The following is a 20,076-nucleotide window of genomic DNA, read 5'->3' as shown; positions in this document are numbered from 1 at the left end:
CCAGCTGTGCTGGTTTTGCACAGAAGAAACATGACCCTCACAACCAGGTGGGATCTTCTTCCTACAGAGCCGAGCTCCCAGCACCATCCCGATCAGCTGGCTCTCTGCTCTGTCTGTGGGGTGGAAGGAAGGGGACAAGGCCCAGAGGCCGGAAGTGGAGTGAGTTTCAGCTTGCAGGAATGGGAGAGGAGCCAAGCTCACACATACTGTGGTGCCCTCTCCCCCGTGGCCGCAGGCAGATGGTGCCTTGAATCATGTGTCAGCTCAAAGCCAGGGCGGAGGGAGATGGCTGGCGGGTGAGCACTTACTGCCACTGGCTGTCCCGGAGAACCTGCAGTGCTTTGCCCAACTGCAGAGCCTCGCCTTTGAATGTTGGAAAGCCAGGGCATGCGCTAAACACACCAGGCCCAAGTGTCCCCTCGCAGGGGGAGAGTCAGGCACGGGTGTGCAGGGCTGGCCTTACCAGGAGGCGAACTGAGGCGGCCGCCTCGGGTGCCAGACTGTGGGGGGGCACCACTAGGACCCAGAGTGTAGAAAATTTTGTCTACAAGGGGGCATGGGGGCGTCATTTGAGCTCCCCGCCTGAGGTGCCAAAATGTTGTGGGCCGGCCCTGCTGGTGTGAGTGAGAATGGGGCCCCTTGGCCCTATGTGTACCCATGGCCAGCGCTGTGCCGAACGCCAGGCTCTGGGCAGAGCCAGTGCAGAGTCTAGCCAGGGCTCCTGTAGATGGTGCTGCAAGCAAAGAATTCTTCTGAGGTAAAGCGCCTCCGGGCCTTAGCCACTCACTAATTGTCAGGAACAGCAGGAGCCAGGCACCAGGGTCAGTGGTCTGGGCAGACCCGGCTGCTGCAGGGGACGCCTGCCCCAGCAGTAAATCTGCCCTTCCCGGGCGGTGGGAGGAAGGTGCGGCATTGGCGCACTGGGGCTGACGTGAGACAAAAGGAACTGGAAAAGTTCTCGTAATTACCATCTGCCTTCCCTAGGTGCTAATGCTGGTGGCAGAGGAACAGCTAAAACCCAAACCCGCTGCCCCAGGCAGGACCGGAAGCCTGAGGCTGTAATTTTAGCATGGGCTTCCTGGTGACCTAATGAAACAGCCTTCTGGTTTGTCGGTGAAACGACCATTTCCCACTGGAAACCCACTGAGCTGCGCGAAGGCACAGAGACTATGTGACTCGCGTTTGACACAGAAAAGCTGCTGCTGGTTTGGCGCGGCGCCTATCCTCTGCATCCCTAGCCGTCGGGAGAGCAGCACTCCTCGACAAGGATTTCTCCCCCAGGAGCCAAATTCAGCAGTGACATATCTCACATGCGTGGAGCAAAGCCAGAGCCACGTCCCACCTGTGCTGCTCATGGGCAGGGTGGCTAAAGGCCAGTGCTCTGCCACAAATAACTGTGTCCAAAGCAGCCCACAGACCCATCGAATGCCGCCAAACCCGGCTGTAACGTCAGTAACGGAGACACGCCGCAGCCGGCTCTTTGTTGGGCACAGGCCTGGCTTGGTTGGGGAAGAGCGGGAATTTGGTTTTGCCAGCTCCACAACCCACCTCTTTGCTCTGCTCCTGTCCCTGAACTGCTCCCCAGCCACTCGCCTTGTGAAGAATTCGGCAGACACGGCTGACAGCAAATGGGCTGTAGTCGCCTCTACACCCAGCAGCAACGGCCCAGCCAGCGCAGGGCCACGAGAGGTCAAGAGGCTTTAAACACAGCTGCAACCACAACAATGAAATTAGACTATTGCCCTATGTTGGCAATACTGACTACAACTAACCCCCCCACCCCCGAGGAGCGGCTGCTGCAAACCCCAGGCACCGTGGTGGGGTGGAGCAGGTGAGTTGGGGCCAGGGCAGAGGCTCATTAGTAAAGTAGTGGGCGGGGGGGGGGGGGGGGGTTCGAACTCTTGCTATATCAGCGTAAGCACCAATACCAGAGGGCAGGACCCCTGGCTCTAGGGCCCTGACAGCCTCTCGCTAGCAGAATACAAGGGCTGTCTCCTTCACGCTATATGGAACCGAGCCACTGCGCGTCATTCCCTGGCCCCTCGCCCCAGCTACAGCGCTTGTCCGGAGAGGCATGCAGGCTGTCTGTCCCCACTGATTGCCCTGTCAAAGCCCCCTGCACCTTTCACTGCATTAAAGCCCTAGACTGGCAAGCAGTTCAACTTTAAAAGGTTATAAATAATTCAGGGCATTAGATCCGGCTCTGTCCCACCTCCACTAGGCAAGGCCCCGAGCTTACGTGGCCACTTTAAGGTCTCCCCAAGGCTTCCAGTACAATTTTCTTTGACCTTTAGTTAAAGACCAGCTGTACCAGGCAAGTGGTTCTTGCTGGTCCTCAGGTGGCCACTTACGAAAGGTTTAACTTTATATTGCCGTTAACGATAATTCCTCGGGCCCCCACAGGGGAAGAGAAGCAGCATGAGCAGTATCAGGCTCAGAGGGGTTCTCTGGATCACAGGCCCTATGCTGCTCTGACACTTTCAATAGAAACCAAAAAGGGATTTGAATAATCCCTACTCTACACTGTGGGTAGACGCAGCTAGTGGCAGAGATGGGGGACAGCCCAGCGCCTGAGCTCCCACAGGACTGCAAAAGGTGCTGTGGTTTAAAATTACTCTAGAGCCATGGGGGCAGAAAACGAGAACACCATAGAACTGCGTTGGAGTCAATGGGGAAATGGTCTTTAAAAAGCCGACAGCAAACAGCGCCTGCCAAACCTGAACAGGGCTGTTAATGTCCACCCCGCCTTGATTTTATCACCTATGTACACAGTCATACACACGTTTGCACACACAGGTGATTCCATAGGCAACCAGGCAGTTGCATACAGGTGCCCAGCTTCCAAAGCGTCACACACAGATGCCAGTGCTGGGCACCCAAATTCACTGCATGTGCAAAAGTGTGTGTGCAGAATTGGTGGTTGGCTCCAGCCAGTTTGGGCCCCAGTCGCAGAGTGCCTGGGCTAATGGAGCAGCGTCCTTGGTTGATGGCAGCAGGGCTGTTTTGACACATACTCTCCAATGCCTCTGTGGATCTATGTGCTGCAGAACTGTCTCCTGACAGGGGATTGATTTTTCATAGACAGCTTCTCCAGCCAGGTCGTTGGTGTATGTGACGCAATGGGGTTTCTCTGGGCTTTATGGATCTATTGGGAATTCTTAGTGGCCGCGGTCTCTGCCCAGCATCCTGTGTTTCTTTTGAAGTGGCTGCCGAGGCAGGGAGGCCGGCCTTTCCCGGGAGCAAGCTGTGCAGCTCGCCTCAGGTTCGTTATCACCCCTGCTTTATTACAGGCAGAGTAAATTGCTTTTGTTTGCAGCGGGATAATGGTCAGAAAAGTGACTCTGTGGAAATGACATTTTCATGGTGCCTATTTATTCCTCACCAGTGACTTGCATATTAAGTTTGTTCAGTTTACAAACCAAACCGGGGGGGGGGGGGTATCTAACTGCTGGCACTTAAGCTCAGCCCTTTTTCTAGTACCTGAAATGAGCTTTCTGCTGCATCCACCCGCAGCAGCCGGCACCAGTGCTGAGAACTCTGCAGCCAGACCTCAGCGGGTAGTTTTGATGCGAATGCCCAAGGCAGAATAGCAAAGAGAAGACGGAAGGGGAGAGGCTAGTGGGGCTGGCTCACAGGATGGGGACTCAGGAGACTGGGATCTCATTCCTGATCGTGTGCAAGTTACGTAACCCCTCTGCTGCAGCCTCCCCAGCTGGGAAATGGATTTAACGCCTCCTAGCGCCCAGGGCTGTTGTGACCTTAGCAGGGGCCCGCTGGGGGCAGGCGCTTTGTACGTGCCAGCGGGTGGGGCTCAGCAGTGCCGGCTCTCGGGGGGGGGCAGAAAGCGAATCTGCTCGGACTCCTGAGGCGCAGAGGGGGCACCGGGAGGACGCCATGCTTTAGAGCCCCTTCCCTGAGCATGCCCTTTGTCCTGTGCAGCTCCTGAGCTGGCTGGCCCATGGGCCGGCCAGGAGAATAAGTAGCAAGGGAGAGCAGAAGGGAGGAACTAAAGCCTGGGGGGTATCGGGGGCTCCAGAACCCAAAAGCAGCATCACACAGATGTCCCATGTCTGGAAACAGCACCTGTCCCTGGTGCCTGAGCGGCGGCCCCAGCTCCGGATGGGCTGATTTCACTGGAAGTCCAGCCGCAGACAGAGACCTCTCCCACCTCCCGGGGCACCTCGTCCCCAGCTGCCTTTGTCGGTGGAGCCCGTGCGGATACACCACTTGGATCCGCGAACAGGCGGGTGTGGATGCCCACGGATATGACGCGGAGACCCGCAGACTTGCAGGACTCTATTTGTCGGGAGCGCCCTTTGACCCTGTGGAGAATGGGGAGCGCACAGCGTAGCTCCCAGCGGCGAGCTCCTCCTCTCCATCGGCTCCCCTCCATCCCAGGGAGCTGCTCTGCACCCAATCCAGCGTGGCCGGGAGCTGCAGGGGCTGGGTGTGCTCAGCATGCGGACTGGCCTGCACCTGAGCCCGTCTCTACTCCCACAACACCAGTCAGTGCCAAGGCCTACGGACGGTGCCCCAAGCGAGCGATACAGCCGCCAGCTCCTGCACCCGCTTGTCCCGCAGAGACTCCTGCAGAATCGAAACCAGGCAAGGGGGAAATCCTTCCTGCGCTGCTCCTTCGCCAGAGCCCCGCAGCAGGTGCAGGGAGTTTCAGACACGGCCCTGGTTTAAGGCTGGCACGCAGCTGGCAGCCGAGCTGGGGCATGTCTCTGCTCTGGGACCTCTGCGATGCATGTGGCAGGCATGCCAGGGCTGGTAGAGCTGCCCAGCCATTGCCCAACGGGCGTTTGGTCCTGTGTTCTAGGGGTTGTCCCGGGCTCTCCTGCTTCAGCGACCAGGGGGGCAGCGTGCCGGGAGCTGGAACTGCCTCTCCTGCTCCTGCAGGTTCAATTAAACCCAGGGAAATGAATCTCTCCTAACACAACCAGTTGAGTTTTACTAACTCACCTCCAGGTTCTCAGGCTATTACTCCAGACACCACCATTTATTTACTCTCGTTTGTTCTGCGGGGAGTCGCAGCCCTGGGTCGCTCTTGAGGCTGCTCTGATTCGCTTTCTTTGCCAGCCTTTGTCGATTAGTTTCACTATTTTGGGGGGGGGGGGTGAGCTTTTTCCCTCTCTCTCACAGGAGAGACGTCTGCCTCTGACCAGAGGTATCAGAGCAACACAAACACACCTGTTAGTCTTAAAGGTGCCACAGGACCCTCTGTTACTTTTTCCAGATTCAGACTAACACGGCTACCCCTCTGATACTTGACAAACACACCAGGGGCCGCTCAGGGAGAGACAGATTAGCGATTCTTATTGCTAGTGGGAGAGCTGGTTTTCCTGCTAAAACTACCAGTCCCAGGAGCTGGTTAATATTTCTTGCCTGGCAAAGTATCCTGTGTATTTGTAGGGTTCTGCACAGTTTCCTCCTGTGTTATTGTGGACAATGTCAAACTTGACTGGGTGGTGGGAGGAAGGGGGCGGGAAGGGATAGCTTTTATTACTGTCCTTGACTGCGAGCCATGTGCTCTGCCTCTCTGTCTGGCTTTAACTGACTGGCATTGGCCCTGGGGGATGTTTTAATGTATTCTATACTTTGCTAAGCCATGGCCCCAGAGCGCTGGAGAGGTGCAGTTATGTGACCCTGTTCGCAGAGCCATCAGGAAACCGGGGGCCCGGCAGTTTGCCTTTCAGGGTGTTGTGAGGTCACCATCAGGCGCTGAAGTTCGCCAACACCCGCTGCTGCAATGGCTTGTTCTCAGGCGGCTGCTTCAGCCCCAGCAGGGCTCAGAGCTTCTCTTTAGTCATTACGAAAAGCTGAGCCTGGAGAACGCCGTGAAATCCGCAGATCCAGACGGCTCTGCCCTGGTGCCAAAGGAAAGCCGGCCCCTCCAGGCAGCTAAGTTTCATGCAACTGGATTTCTGTAGCCACCTGGCACAGACCAGGGCCCACACCTGATCTGAGCTCCCCGCCCTCCTCAGCCACGTGGCCTTGAAGAGTTGCTCCACTCGGAGGTAAGGACATTTGCACTGTGCCTGGAGGGAGCTCCCAAAGCCCAGGGTCTGGCTGCAGGACGCAGCATGGTGAGGCTGAGGCTTCCCATCAGCAGGGCACGCAGGGACCCAATGGAAACCTCTCCAGGCGCAGCAGAAAATGAAGCGGAGAGAATTAATCTGAGCCTCTTACTTCGTCCTGTAAGTAGCTGCACAGCTCTGTACGCCAGCTGGTACCAGGACCTGGCCAGGTTTTCAGGGTAGTGGCCGGGTCTCCCCACAAAGGGTCCAAATTCTGCCCTCTGCTGTGTTCCTGTTCCCCGGCACTCTACGGCTAGCACTGGCACAGCAACGCCCTGAGCAGAAAGCCAGGGCCTCTCTGCACTGGGGACGGAAGAGCCATGGTGCGCGGCTAGACGCGCAGGAGAGAACCCTGGTGTCCTGGCCTCACCTCCCTCCCTTCGCTCTAAAGCGAGTGCTCCCAGCACATGGCAGGCGGTGGCAGGCCAGAGCCCCGGTATGAGAACGCAGAGCTCCACGGCTGGGGCGCGCTGGGCTCAGGTGCTCAAAGACCGTGGGCAATTACCCACCACGTCACGCTGGCGGGTGGGTGGGGCAGTTCGCGCTGGCTGGGAGCGCGTTTTGGCCGAGCGGGATCTGGAGGAGTTGGCTGTTACCATTAGGGCCAAGCCCTGACATGGGGGCAGGGCAGGAGTTCGGACACGAGGCACTAGCTGCCCATGTCACCGTGCGCACATGCTGGGGGAGCTCCGAGCGCTGCTGTCTCAGTCTAAGCTCCGCATTGCGCCCCCCAGCAGGCAGGACGGGGGCCGGGCTGGGGGCGGCACAGCTCAGGAGACATTTCCCAGCAGGCCAGGCTGAGCAAAAACCCCTCCTGAGGGCTCTGGTGACAGAACAAACCCCAGACTCACCCTGCTTCCAGCTGCAGGCCCTGCGCAGAGCTTACAGCCAAACGCCCCAAGAGGGCAGCTCCTCTCTCCCCAAGCGCCCTGCACAGGATCACGGCCTCCGGGTGAGGCTCTGAGCCTAAGGACTGCCAGCTGCAGCTGATCCCCCAGCTGCGGGGGATCTAAACCCTCAGCTGGGATTAAAGTGCTGCTCTGTAGCTTGGCAGGGCCGGCAGCTGGGACCAGCACCGGGCCAGGGTGCGTCATGGCTGCGGGACACCTCCAGGGGGCACTGTCACGGGGCGGGGGGAGGGATGCTGTCTCAAATGGCACCCTGCTCGATTATATTGCCCAGTGTTTATTAAAGGGCCCCCGGCCCCCTGTAAAACGCTGCTATGAACAGAGAGGCGGAGGCTGCGGTCATTTAAAGAGCTTTATTCGCTTCAGCGGGTCTGCAAGTCACAGCTTGGATCATGTGGTGCATGGGGAGGTTAGAGCAAGAGAGCAGGTGAGATCCCCTTTCCCCTCCTGTGTGATTGCAGGTCGGGGGCTCCCGGCCCCCCGCCCCCGCCAGGAGCTGCTCCGGCGGGCTGCAGCACGCCCTCCCCGCGGATGAGCGGCGCACATAGAAATACTAACGCCTGCCCCGGGAACCAGGGCTGGGCTCGGCCTGTCGTATCGAACAACCGAGGGTAGGAATTCTCGGAACCGGGCTGTGGCTTGAGCCCGCCCCCCTCCCTGGGCCGAGGAACGGGTTCGACCGTGGGGGAGGGTCAGCCTGAGCCCTACAGCGGGCTGGGCACCATCAACGGGCCTCAGGAGCCCGAGCCCCTCCCCACTTCTCCATGAAATGCAATGAGGAAAGAGGGGGCAGCGGGTGCAAAACCTCCCTAGAGCTCGTACGCCCCAGGGTTGGCAGAGCCCTGCGCTTCCCCAAGCCGACCCAGGCCCCGCCTCTTAGCCAATGAATTCTAGGCAGGTTGGCGTTTTCTGCCCCTTCCCTCCAGCCAAGGGGATGGCTCCTTAAAGCCAGCTGGGCTTCCCATTCAGAGTGCCCCTCTCTTCCTCCCATGCCCTCAGAGACTGGCCTCCTCGGCCGGGGGCGGGCTGTGGCAGCCTGGAGGAGGACCAGGTAACTTTATTTACAGGCTATAGGAATGAGCGACATACGCTGTATCCACCCAACTGGATCCACCCAGAGTAACTACGCGGGGTCTCTCGAGGGAGGGAGGACAGGACTCATCAGGCAAAGCCAAGGGGCGTGATTGCGATTCCTACATACAGAGAGACCCAGCTGGGTTCACTAGAGTCCTAGAAAGCTAGCAATGCGAGACGGGCGTGAGCAGCTGGCATACACGAAACCTGGCACAAAGCTGGAAGCCCTGTCTGCACACGGCACACCAGGGGAACGGTGCGACTAGTGGCCGTGTTCCATGGAAATCAGCCCCAGCCCCTCCCCTGGGCACCGACAGCAGGGAGAGCCCCCCCTTACAAGCTGATGGCACAGAGGAAGTTCCCCACCTCTGGTCACACCCTACTTGGGAACAGAGAGGTCCCGTGTCTGCATCCGCGTCCTGGAAACGGCACTGCATCGGCTCCAGGGTATTTTTAAAGAAATTAAAACTCCATCGCTACATGGCAGGGTGGGGAGAGAGGGGTACATGCGAGAGTCACAGAGTGTGCACACGCTAGTCTCTGATTCGGAGCAGTAGATTTCCATCGACCCGGCGCCGGTCCTCGTGCACTCCTCCTCTGCCCAGTCTGGGGTGGGGAGGGACGTGTGTGTGTGTGGGGGGATCCAGCAGCCCGTTCTGTGCCACGCCGGCTCAGTCTACAGCAGGCAGGAGGTGTCTGCCGCCCGCTTCCTCAGCTCTTTGCCCATTTTGTGGTGGTGGTGCTGGTGGTGGGAGGGGGTGCCGCTCAGTCTGGCGTGGTCAGAGAGCTGGCCGCCCAGCAGCTGGGTGTCTTGCACGTGCCTGGCGGAGGAGCCGTGGTAGGGTGCCTCCGAGCTCTCCTCCGGCTCCACCCGCAGGTAGGCCTTGACCTTGTGGTGCCGGGCTTTGCTGTCGCTGAAGTCGATCACCCGGCACTCGTACGTCCCCTCGTCGGTGGGCTTCACCCTGGAGAGCCGCAGCTTGTGGGAGATGTTACTGCCGACCACCTTCACCACCTGGTGGGGAGCGGGAGAGAGCACAACGCTGAGCTCAGAAGGGCTCCAAGAACAAGCTCCCCTAACCCCCACTCCGTGCCTGCTTCCGCACAGCCCCTCGGCAGGGCAGCCCGTCCCTAGCCCTCCCACTCTCCATCACACCTTTCTTTGCAATGCCCCACGCAGCGGTGGATTAACCACTGGATCAACGGGGGACCCTGGAAAAATGGGCACCCCCACGTCCCGACCTGCTCAGCCTGTCCAGCGCTCCTGTCAGGGAGTGGGGTCGGGGTGCAGGGGCTTGCCCCGCTCTGTCCGCCCGCACCCCAACCCCATTTCCCTGGCAAGAGTGTGGGGAGGGGGAGGGGCCCCCACTTGCTCTGGCCCAGGGCCCCACAAAACCCTAATCTGCCTCTGCCCCCAAGGAGGGCGGGGGGCTGGGTGGGGCCTTAGGCTTCAGAGTCACAGCTGATCCCAGCCTCCGCTCTTGCTCTGGGCAGGGGAAATCATTTGCTGCAGCCCTTGAAAAGCCTTCCCCAGGTCCGGCGCCCCCGGCCCACGCTAGCTCCATCTCCCCCCGGCTGTGCAGCACCCTCAAGAGCCACCAAAGCTAGAGGGAGAAGAAGAAACACGGGGGGCACGAGAGCTGGAGAGAGTGACCGTCAGTGCCCGGCTGCCCCCAGCGCTTGGCTCACGCCAGGCCCTGCCCCCTTGATGATAGCAGCGACCCTGTGATTAACCACCCCACTGAAAGGGGCAAGAGGTGAGGCAAACTGGAGCAGGCCAAGCATGGAGATGAAGCAGCTCACGCTTGTGGTACATGCCATTCGGCCGGTCCTAGGAGAAATAATCCTATTCAGCCACTGGCCGGGACATAACCTCATCTCCTCTAATGCACACCCCTCACCCCCAGCCTTCCCAGGCCCCTGTGCACGATGGGATCCTTCAGCCCACAGCGGCTCAGGCCGAGGTGATGAAATCCCCAGCATTCTCCACCGAGCTGTGTTTGAAGATCGATGCAGAACCACGCAGGCTAATTAGCTTTTCTACCAAATTGATTCGCCCTCAGTATTTATCACCCAATGAAATTTAAGACTTACGCGCTAGTCCAAGCTGCTGCTGCTGTTGGGTGAGGTCAATAAATCAGATTTATAACCAGCCCTGAGGCCCCTGGCTCTGTTCCCTCTAATCACACTGGATGGGAAAGGCCATTTTTCTCCTTACCACTGCATTGGTGAGCTGAGGGTTTTGCAGGGTTTAGTGCCTGGCCTGGAGGCTGCAGCCTGGGAGTCATGAACCCCCGGCTGAAGAAGCAACAGGGCAGAACCAAACCCAGCCGCAGGCTCAGCGAGCGGGAGAGACCTGTCACCGACCTAATGAATGGATTCATTCTAGGGCGGCATGTGCTTTGCAGCTGCAGGCCGTGGAGCCAGAGGGTAATGAGCTGACGCCTTAAGCTGGGAGTGAGGGAGTCGGGCTGGATGCACAGTCTGGGGGAGCTGGCATTATGCAGCGCGGCGGCAGCCCCAGATGGGGCTCTCCTGGGACCTGCAGGCGGCTGCAGATTGCACGGTAGCAACACGTTGTAGCTGCTTTGCCTCATCCTCTTAGCAGCGTCTGCTAATGAGAATCTCAGAGAGCTGCCAATGGTCATTCCAGCTGTAAACCCAGCAGAGAATTGGCATGCAATCTCCCCCTGCCCTCTGCTGGGGTCGAAGGCCCTGTGGGGCAGCAAGGAACACCAGTACAGCAATGCCAAGCTGTCACTGAGATTTTTTCCTCCTGCATTTTCAAAATGCAACATGAGAGTTACCTGGGCAGGAAGCTGCCAGGGAGTCAAATACGGTCGATGGATTTTCAGAATGGGCTGGATAATTTTGTCACTAATACTCACAGCTGTAGCTGCACAGACTAGGAAAAGGGTCCGCAAATCTCATGCTCCTGATTGCAGCAAGGTCAGGAAGGAATTTAAATAGCAGTTTGTATTTATATAGCACTTTTCATCCACAGATTTCAGAGCACTTTGGAAAGTTGAGCAAAAGATCATTATTCCCATTTTACAGATGGAGAAATTGAGGCCCAGTGCCTAGACCAAGGTCATGCAATGAGTCATGAGTCCCAGTCTGCTGCCCTGTTCCACTGGACAATGCCATTTCTCCAAGTACAGCATTGTGTCCAGCCCCGGCTGCCTCCCCTTGAGACAGATACTACGGAGATGGGGAAGGCTAGAGGTCTGGCTAGAATTTATGCACAGCACCAAGTATTGCAGCCTTGAAGGGAGGTGAGCTACCGGTCCTTTGCTGAAGTGTGGGAGATTCTGAAGGGTGTCATGGGAAAGGATCAGTTCCTCCTTTTAACTTTGTATTACAAGAACAAGGAGTCACTTAAAGAAATTAATGGCTGGCAAATTTAGCACTAATAAAAGGAAACCTCCTTTGCAAAGCTTGCAGTCAGTCTGTGGAATTTGCTGCTCTAGTGGGTCCTAGAGTCCCATCCTGTGGCTGGATTATAAAAGGGCTGGATAATTTTATGATCACTAATAATATCTGCAGTGATGCAGGCTGAGATAAAAGTAATGAAATGTCATGCTTCAGGGTGTGAAGTGACCGCCACAGGGGTCAGGAAGGAATATTCTCCCCCGGTGCAGCCACTGGACGCTGGGCTAAATGCTGGAGGGTTTCTTTTGCAGCCTCTCTCTGACGCACTGGATATTGGCCATGCTGCAACTGGACACTGATCGCCTTGGTAGCCCAGCAGTCTCTCCTGGCATGGCCAACGCTGCCCTCCTAGGGAAATGCAGTTGTTGTATGGGCATAACTGCCCTTCGGCAACAGCCCAAATGCACCAAGCCAGCAGCTTGCTAACAAACTCAGAGACACGTGCACTTCCTGTTGCCTCGCAAGCTGCTGGAAAAGCACTTTGACATGCCACCCAGCACTCCATACAGGCTCCTTTGAAAGCAGTTCTTGTTTACAATAAGGAGACAAGTTTCCTTTGTGCATCTCTCAGCTCAAAACACCTTCTCTTCCGCCTCTGGGGTGAAATTCACCCCCGGGGAAAGCAGCCTAGTGCAAGACTGAAGTCCCCCGGGCACACAGATCTGGAGCTGGCCACTGCGCGGGACTGAATTTCATTCTGGCTGAAAAGTCGTGAATGGAGATTAAAGGTGGTTCCTGTTTCCTGGGCTGTAATGCAATCGGATCTCTGGGGCCGAGAACGTTATTTATGATCTGACTAAGTCTGAGCGGAGAACACCTGGCTAGGGGAGCTTTCCATGCGACGTTTTCCGCCCATCGTTCGCAGAGCCCTGGTTTGCTTTCTTGGGTCGGTTGTGTTTGCTCTACTTGCCCTTTGGACGCTGCGCACATTTTATCACAGTCACTTGCAGGGACGGCTCATCTCCCTGCATTTCTTTCCCAGGCTCTAAACGTTTAATAATCACGGACATTTAAAACAACAATCAATACATAAATGTTTTCAAAAGCGAATCTCTCCCCGTGGCCTGAGCTGGAGGAAGCGTCACCCCCAGCCTGCCTGGGAATCAATCATAGTTACACATTCAGGCATGCAATTAACTGCCTAATTATGCTGGAAAATGCAATTGCGCAGTTAAAGAGAAGACCCCACCCCAGGATCGTTCCGCAGCGTCTGCCCTCGTGGCCTCCCATCCGCTTCCCTTTGTGCTCCCCCCACGCCTCTCGCTAGCTGGGAGTGGCGCCGCAGGGGGGTCCCAGCTGGCCGGGGCTGAGGAAGGGCCGGGGAGCTTCTCTCTCATTTGAACGTTACGCATTCATTCAGAGCAGAGCGGCCGCGTGTCTGGCGGCCTGGGCATGGGGCCCGTGAGCAGCAGCGGATTGTCCCAAGTGCCCACGGGTCCCCAACAGGGGGCTACATCGTGAAGGCACCACGGTCCCTCCAAGGGAAGCAAGGGCGCTCAGCACCTCCAAGAGGCATTTGCTGCATGGCCCCAGGCGAGCACTTACCGGTTCCATACACGTTGGACAGGCAGGTCTCTGACCTCCCAGCTGGGGCCAGACTGATGGGCCCTGAAGCTGAGCTCATGGCAAACCCCACGCCAGGCAACACTGGCCCCCCCAAACAGAGCGGGCTCACCCAGCCTGTCTTGGGCTGTGGAGCTAGGAAGTCAGAGCCGGTGCTGGGTTTAGGTGGAAACCAGCCACACCTTGGCAGTTTCCAGAGAGCTCTGGAATCATTCGAACCCAGCCCAGAAAAGAGAAGTCGCACAGGAGCGGGCCGGGCGTTTCACAGAGCTTGGTCGCCCGGCAATGCTGCTGCTTTGAAGCTCACCCCAGCGACACAGCGTCTGGCACTGAGCGTGCACAGGCAGAGCAGCAAGGACCCGTGCGCGCCCGGATTTCCAAAGGCACAAGAGCAGGCGCACGTTTGGGGAGCCCTGTACCTGAGCTGATCGTTTCCAAATGTCCCACCAGCGAGCGTTACCGGGACAGGCTGGGACCGCGCTGGTGGAGGGGAGCGAGACCCAGTGCCATTTTGTGTAACTTTCCCACCACTGCCCTTGCCCAGGCAGGGACATGAACCAAACCGACTGGGCTGGCATCCCCAGGCCTCTCGCACAGGCTAGCGCTGCTGGGGTGCCAGGGGAGGAAAGCACGGGGGGCGGAGATGGGGATATTTTTGCCTGGACACTCAGTCCAGGCCATCGAGGATTTCTTCCAGCGTGTGTTCAACCCAGTCCAATGCAGCCACACTAGCTGGAGCCATTCCCGCCTGTGCGCCACACCGAGACAACGCCTTTAACCACTCTAGCATTACTCCAGCGCAGCCGGTGGGGTGCTGTTACGCACACCGTAATGTGGGGTCAGGAAGGAATTTCCCCCCAGGTCAGGTTGGCAGGGACCTTGGGGGGGGGGGTCACTTGCCAGGATTAGCTGGGTTTAGCTCACTGAATTCCTTCCCACAGCAGGGACCTCCGACATGGGGCCCCTCACTCCCGCCTATTCTCCGCCCGTGCACAGAACAGTCTAGGCCCCCCGGGGGCTGTAAGGCCTTGGTGGGTTAGTGGGTGGGTGCTGGGGGCCTGTGATACACAGGAGGTCAGACTTGATCTGGTGAGCCCCCTTCTAGCCTTAAAGTCTACGTCGCTGACTCTAGTGATGGTGATTTACATTTACTCGTCACCTTTGGTCCTGTCCAGCCCCACAGCAGCCTGTCCGGGAGTCACTTCCCCACCGCTGAAACAGCCCCAGTTTGCATGGCATGCAGCAGCTGTGACAGCACCCGGGGTTTGCAGGGGAGAGTGAAGCCCAGGGACAATTACACAAGGCGTTTGGGGGGAACATGGAGCCCCTCTCCCTGGAGTCTGGCCCTGGCATGTGGATTAACATCCCTGAGTCTTATGGAAAGGTTCTGTGTGCTCTGATGCCCACAAGTAGCTTGGCTCTCCGTTTAATCTCTCTTCAATGGCCCGGTGAGACCCTATTTCCCAGAGACACGGAGTCAGCAGGGGAAGCACCACTGTCTGCACCAGTAACACTGGAGCTCTCCCCGCCGAACAATGAGCAACGTTCGCTGCTACTTAGCTTCAGAGCCCACAGTCCAAGGGGGCACGGCTCTAGGTTGTTACACAGAATCCACACAGGGCCCACACCCGAGCCACATTCAGACTTGTGCACCTCCCCTGAAGGAGCAGAGCCCCTGGACGCGCTCTAATGAGGGTGAGTTGTTCTAATCTCAGCGCCGGGGCAGGAGCACGACGGGTGCTCTAGAGAAATCGCAGCTAGAGCAGGGTTCGAAACATGCCCACATCAGACGCTCGCTGAGATAAATTCCCGGCGGGACAACGTGTGAAGGGTGATGAATGTGGGCTCAACATTTTGGAGACGACCCAGCTGACTAGGTCCAGGGGGAGATGCTCTGCGTGCTGGGCTCCATGGGGGGGGGGGGGGTTATTATTGTCAATAGGATTTACTCATGTTCATCCCCACACATCGAAATGAGAGTAGATGCCCCTAGGTCGTGAGATCAGCCTGGGGGGTTCCAGTCGCCTGAGAGTGTATCTGTATTTTCAGGGCCCAATCCTGTGAGGTACTGAGCACCGTCAGCTCCCGCCAAAGACGACAGGAGTTTGGGGCGTGCCAGCGCTGGAGGGGTGAGCTCAGCTGTTGAACTCAGCCCAGAACACAGGAGTGATGTGCTGGGCTTGCTCGGCCCTTCCTTGGGCTAGCGCAGGGCTCTGAAAATCCCAGGCAATTAGAACCAGGACTTTTAAAATAGGATGCTATTTCTGTCAGCCCGGGCCTGGGCAAAACCCGCCTCCACCATGAGCTGCGAGATAATTGAGAAGCAAGTCTCTGTGACGCGCCTGCCTTATCAGAGCCAGAGCAGCGAGCGAGCGCAGGTGGGAGCCAGCGAAGACGCCAGTGACAGCAGGCGGCCAGGACCATTCATTTTATTTAACTAATTGGTGTCTCCTCGTTCCGTTCACGTGAGCCGAAATGTCTTTGGCCTTCTAATCCGCTAAGTCAATTTGATTATTTTCTCCCCAGTGTAAACTTGTCCCTTAGCTGCCTCAGGAACTCAAAGAAGATCTATCCTGGGCTGTCTACAACCTCCGTTCGGGGAGTACGACAATGGGGCTTTCCCAGAGCTCAGGCCAGCTCGGATTGAAGCAGCTGTGCTCTGGGGAGGTGACGGGAAGGATGGGGCCTGGGACTCGGGCGATCGATTTCCAGCTGACACAGACACCCTGTGTGCGCAGGGGCCAGTCGCTCCCTCTTGGGGCCAGATTCTCCTCAACACCAGCAGGCAGGGGCCTTAGTAGGACTGAGAATTCGGGTCCTTGTGCCTCAGTTTCCCATCTGTAACCCGGGGCTGGAAACCTTGCGTGTGGCCGTCTGGTCTGGTCAGCCCGCGAGCTCTCAGGGGCAGGGACATGTTTGTGCCGCCCCCAGCACGCTGGGGCCCCGCTCGCAGCCAGGTGCTCAGGCAATGCTAATAAACCAGGGGCAAGGTTCAAGGCTGCAGCCTTCCTCATGCCAGCAACCTGCACTCATGCAAGGGGCCCCACCAGAGCCACAGGGCTGAGCGCTCCTGCAAGAATCCAAAGTCCCGCGCCGCCCATGAACTCCCCTGGGGAAGGAGGGCACTCAGTACCTCAGGATCGGACCCTTCACATAGACTCGTTCTGCAGTGACTGAGTTCCCAAGCTGGGTGGACCCCAAACCTGGCTGTGGGGGGCTACCTGGAGCCGTGGGACGACCCACCAGGAGATGTGCAGCGGGCATGTGCCCAGCAGCCTGAACGGTCCCAATGCTCCAGTTCGGAAGCGCTGGTGCAGTGGATCCCTCAGTCGGATTTTCCCTCTGGATTCTCCAGCCAAGAGCCCCCCCTCTAGCAACCTCAATGGAAGCAGAAGGGAAGCCAGGGAAACCATTTCTCTCTCTCACTGCCCTTCCCTGGCACAGGCCTATGACGTGATTTATCCCGTGGTCACTGGGCAGAGACAGGGCACCGCTCCACAGGGACCGACAGCAGGCACTTAAGAAGACCAAAGAATTTTAAAACACTGCAGAAAACATAATTGCTTCACGGGCTAAATGAGTCATTTTGTTCTAATGTATGGCCCCGATTCAGGAGAGCGCATAAGCACGTACTGCACTGCACACTTAAATGCTCTCCAGAATTCAGGCTTAGATTCCAAGGCAAAACCCCCGGGAGGGAATCACTCCGTACAGGGCTACACGGCACTCATGCGCCGTGGGTTGCAAGCCTTCACTGCGGAGTGGCCACCGGCTCCTGATCACAACATGCACCAGTTCTCCTACCGGCAGCTTTTCAAACCGACTTGAAAAAAATCTTTGGTCTTTAAAACACAGAACAGGGCAATTTTTGTTCAAGCTGCCAGCGTCTCGGGGACCCAAGTTACAGCTGTACCCTCGATTAAAGCCCTTGCCAGAAGTCATTATCCAAACTCACGCTTATTTTCGTCGCGTCCTTCCCAGTTTCTTCCTGCTGAGATGCTTTTAGCTGGCGGGGAGGGAGGAATGGGAGTGGGGAGAGAAGGAGAGAAGAGAACCCATTAGTTCAGCTGGAAGGGGAAAAAACCCATCAGACTAATTCACACCTCGGCCCCTAATGGATGCTTCGAAGGCAGGCCGGAGAAGGGGGGCCGGCCAGGTGGCGGAGGTACTGTGGAGGAGGGGAAGCGGGCCTGCTACCGAGTGAAAGTTCCAGCAGTGAAAGGAAAAGAGGAAAAATTCATTCTGCTTCAGCCTTTCAGCCCTGAACGCTGTGCCTGGAAAAGGCACCAGTCCTGCCTGCTCCCACCGGCTGCACCCGGCCAGCGAGACCTGGCAGACTGCAGATTAGAAAGGAGTTTGCAATGCACGATGATGACACCAGGCTGCAACAGGCACAGAGGCACCAGACCAGAGACTGGGGAGACGGAGCACGCCGAGGATGCTGCAGTCAATTCTGGGCCCCTCCGCACCAGGCAGATGATGACAAATAGGAAGGCAAAAGCCGAATGAAGGGGCTGGGCGAATGATTTATGAGGAGAGATTAGCAATGTGCTGCTGGGCTAAGTGATGGCTAAGGAATGCAGGGATCACTGGGCTGGACGGCCGGGCCGGGAGTGACAGAACCAGGCTGGGCAGAGGAAAATGCAGGCTGGATGTCTGGAAACCCAGACTTCACACCAGGGAATAATCCGCCCAGGGGGAAGGGGGCCCAGTGGGCCCAGCGATTTAAGGGTGGGCTGGGAAGAGCCCTGGAGAACACATGAGGCAGGACCCTGCCCCAGCCCAGGAGCCTTGCCACACAGAGCATCGAGGAGCGAACAGACTTTCTTTGCATGGGGACAAAGGCATGGGCACCGTCTGGGGCAGCGCAGAGCGGCCTGGGGTAAAGGAAATGGAGAAAGGGACGGGAGGGGAAGAAACCAGCTGTTCACTGAGCTGGTTGTTCTCTGCCCTCTCTCTCCTCACCCCTTCCAGGGGGCATTCAGGGGGAGCTGTTCCAGGTGCTGAGCACAGTTTCCCAAGGTGGGTACCTAAGTGACCGCTCAGCTGCCCCAGGCTCTACTCCGAGTATCCAGACACAGAACTGGGACCCCTCGGCGACCCGCAGGCGCCAAGCAGCATCGGTGGGCGCGGGGGTGCCCACTGTGCAGGAGACGCTCTGGTTTTACCTTCTGCTCCCAAGTTCCAATATCGCGGCCACAATTTGCATGTAACTCCTTTAGCACGGTGCTCTTGTAACGGGCAGGCCGTGACACCCCCAGCTGGGGGGGCAATGCGGGAAGGCCTGGGTGCTATGGGCGACAGTGTGAAGGGAGAGTCTCGGACAGCTGGAGCACGCAGAGACAAGCCCAGACCGATCGGTAAAGGCTCCTGGCTGGAAGCAGGTTTTCGATTTGGGGTTTGCATTAGGTTTCAGTGTTGGGACGACCCTCTTGCTTCCCTATTCCCCTCCCTACTGGACTCTGAGCTGCTTCACAGCTCAGCACTTCCCCCGAGGAGAATCAATGCCTCTGAATGGCCTAAGAAGGTGTGCAGAGGCCTCCTCAAGTGCAGTGAGTCCTCTCCGTCTGCTCCCCTAGTGTCTGGGACCCAGGTGTCCGAGCTCTGCGGCATGGCATTCAGCTCCCCCCGCCGCCTCACTCTCCCTCCACCCCCGTTCTATAGCAATGCTGCTGAGTGATAGCATTTCTCTGACACGTCTCTCAATTTATGGTAATACCGGGAGCAGTGTACTGCCAAAGACACAAGAATACAGCCTCATTAAAATACCTAAAGCTGCCTTTCCATTATTTGGCCCTTATCTCTGTGTGAACAGAGAGAGAAATAAAGAGACAGCTGTTTGCCAGGACTGATATCCGGAGCGAAGGGGGAGCGGGCGAGGAAGGGATGGACAGTGGTGACACAAGGGGAGAACACAGGAGCGCGAAGACAAATCCATTTGCGATATTATCAAACCCCAGCAGGATTGGCCAGCTGGTGTCAGAGGTAATTGGGGAAAGAGACACACCAGGGGGAGGCCACGCACCCTCCGGCTGCTCCGGCCCAGCCAAGGTGCAGAGCGTTGGCCTGCAAGACCCCGGGAAGTAACCTTCCCTGCTGGTATCATCCTGGTATGATCCCTGATGGTGGGGCGGGGACTCGCGGCCAGAATCCTTCCCCCGTCTGGGGAGGGACGGGGAAACAGACTCGAAACGTGGGTTCTGGGGAAGGAGACGGGAGAGCGGGGAAAGAGGAGCTGGATAAAGGGCCCGATCCTACAAGGTGCTGGGCTCCTACACTCCCCGGGGCTCTGGCTCCTCCTCCAAGGAGCTCAGCACCACGGAGGGGGAAGTTCCCTTGGCTCCGGGGGCGGGGGGGTTAACTGGGATAAAGGCTCCGTATTCAGCCTGCTGGAGACACAAACACCCTGGGCAAACAATCCCAGAGATGCCTGCCAACCGGGAACACTGCCTGGCTGCAGGAGCAGCAGCCTCGTGGCAGGGGAGTGCCCGTGAGCAGGACCCCACCACAGCCCCTGGCATTGGGGGAGGGCAGGTCTGGTTTGCCAAAGGCAAATGCCAACAAATCTCAGGGAGTAATTCTGAGGCAGAGAAGCCAGCAGGGGGGTTACCTGGTTTGAAGCCCACGTCTGTTTGTCTGTCCAGTCCCGGTGATTGCGAACGTACCACCACTGGATCTCGAGCGAGTAGGAGGGGGAGCCGCTGCCTCGGAAGGAGCAGGCCATCTCCACGTCCTCCCCGGCGTGGGCCGTCATGTCATGCGGGGTCTCTGTGAACAGGGCTGCAGGGGAGAGAGAAGGGAGAGCCAGCCCCGTTAGGGACTGCAGGGCACGCATCCTCAGCTGGCCAGACCCCCTGCCCACACCAGCCTGCCTCTGCTGCCCACGGCACAGCCTGCGCCCGGGCCCGTCATGGGGAGGTCTTCACCGGAAAGATCCCATCCCCTGGGGCTGAGGGATGGAGACTGGCCTCCTGTCGCGGAGTGTGGGGGGACTCAGGGCCCTGCACCCCCGGCGCCCT

General features: G+C 57.9%; 1 protein-coding gene across 1 annotated transcript in view; it reads right to left on the bottom strand.

The window, feature by feature from the left end:
• Window positions 1–8,728: 8,728 nt before the first annotated feature.
• The window catches only part of VSTM2L (V-set and transmembrane domain containing 2 like), a 37,158-nt gene continuing 25,810 nt past the window's right edge, over window positions 8,729–20,076 (bottom strand). The window contains exons 2-4 of the mRNA XM_026652742.1: window positions 19,668–19,837; window positions 17,013–17,063; window positions 8,729–9,077 (exon numbers count right to left, since the gene is read on the bottom strand). Of these exons, the coding sequence (XP_026508527.1) occupies window positions 8,739–9,077; window positions 17,013–17,063; window positions 19,668–19,837 (560 nt within the window). The 3' untranslated portion in view covers window positions 8,729–8,738. The remainder of the gene's footprint in view (window positions 9,078–17,012; window positions 17,064–19,667; window positions 19,838–20,076) is intronic.

This window comes from Terrapene carolina, unplaced genomic scaffold (assembly GCF_002925995.2).
Source record: "Terrapene carolina triunguis isolate 2854851 unplaced genomic scaffold, T_m_triunguis-2.0 Scaffold130, whole genome shotgun sequence".
Lineage (NCBI taxonomy): Eukaryota > Metazoa > Chordata > Testudines > Emydidae > Terrapene > Terrapene triunguis.
Note: the sequence above shows the minus strand (reverse complement) of the source record. Positions and strands in the feature narration are given on the sequence as shown.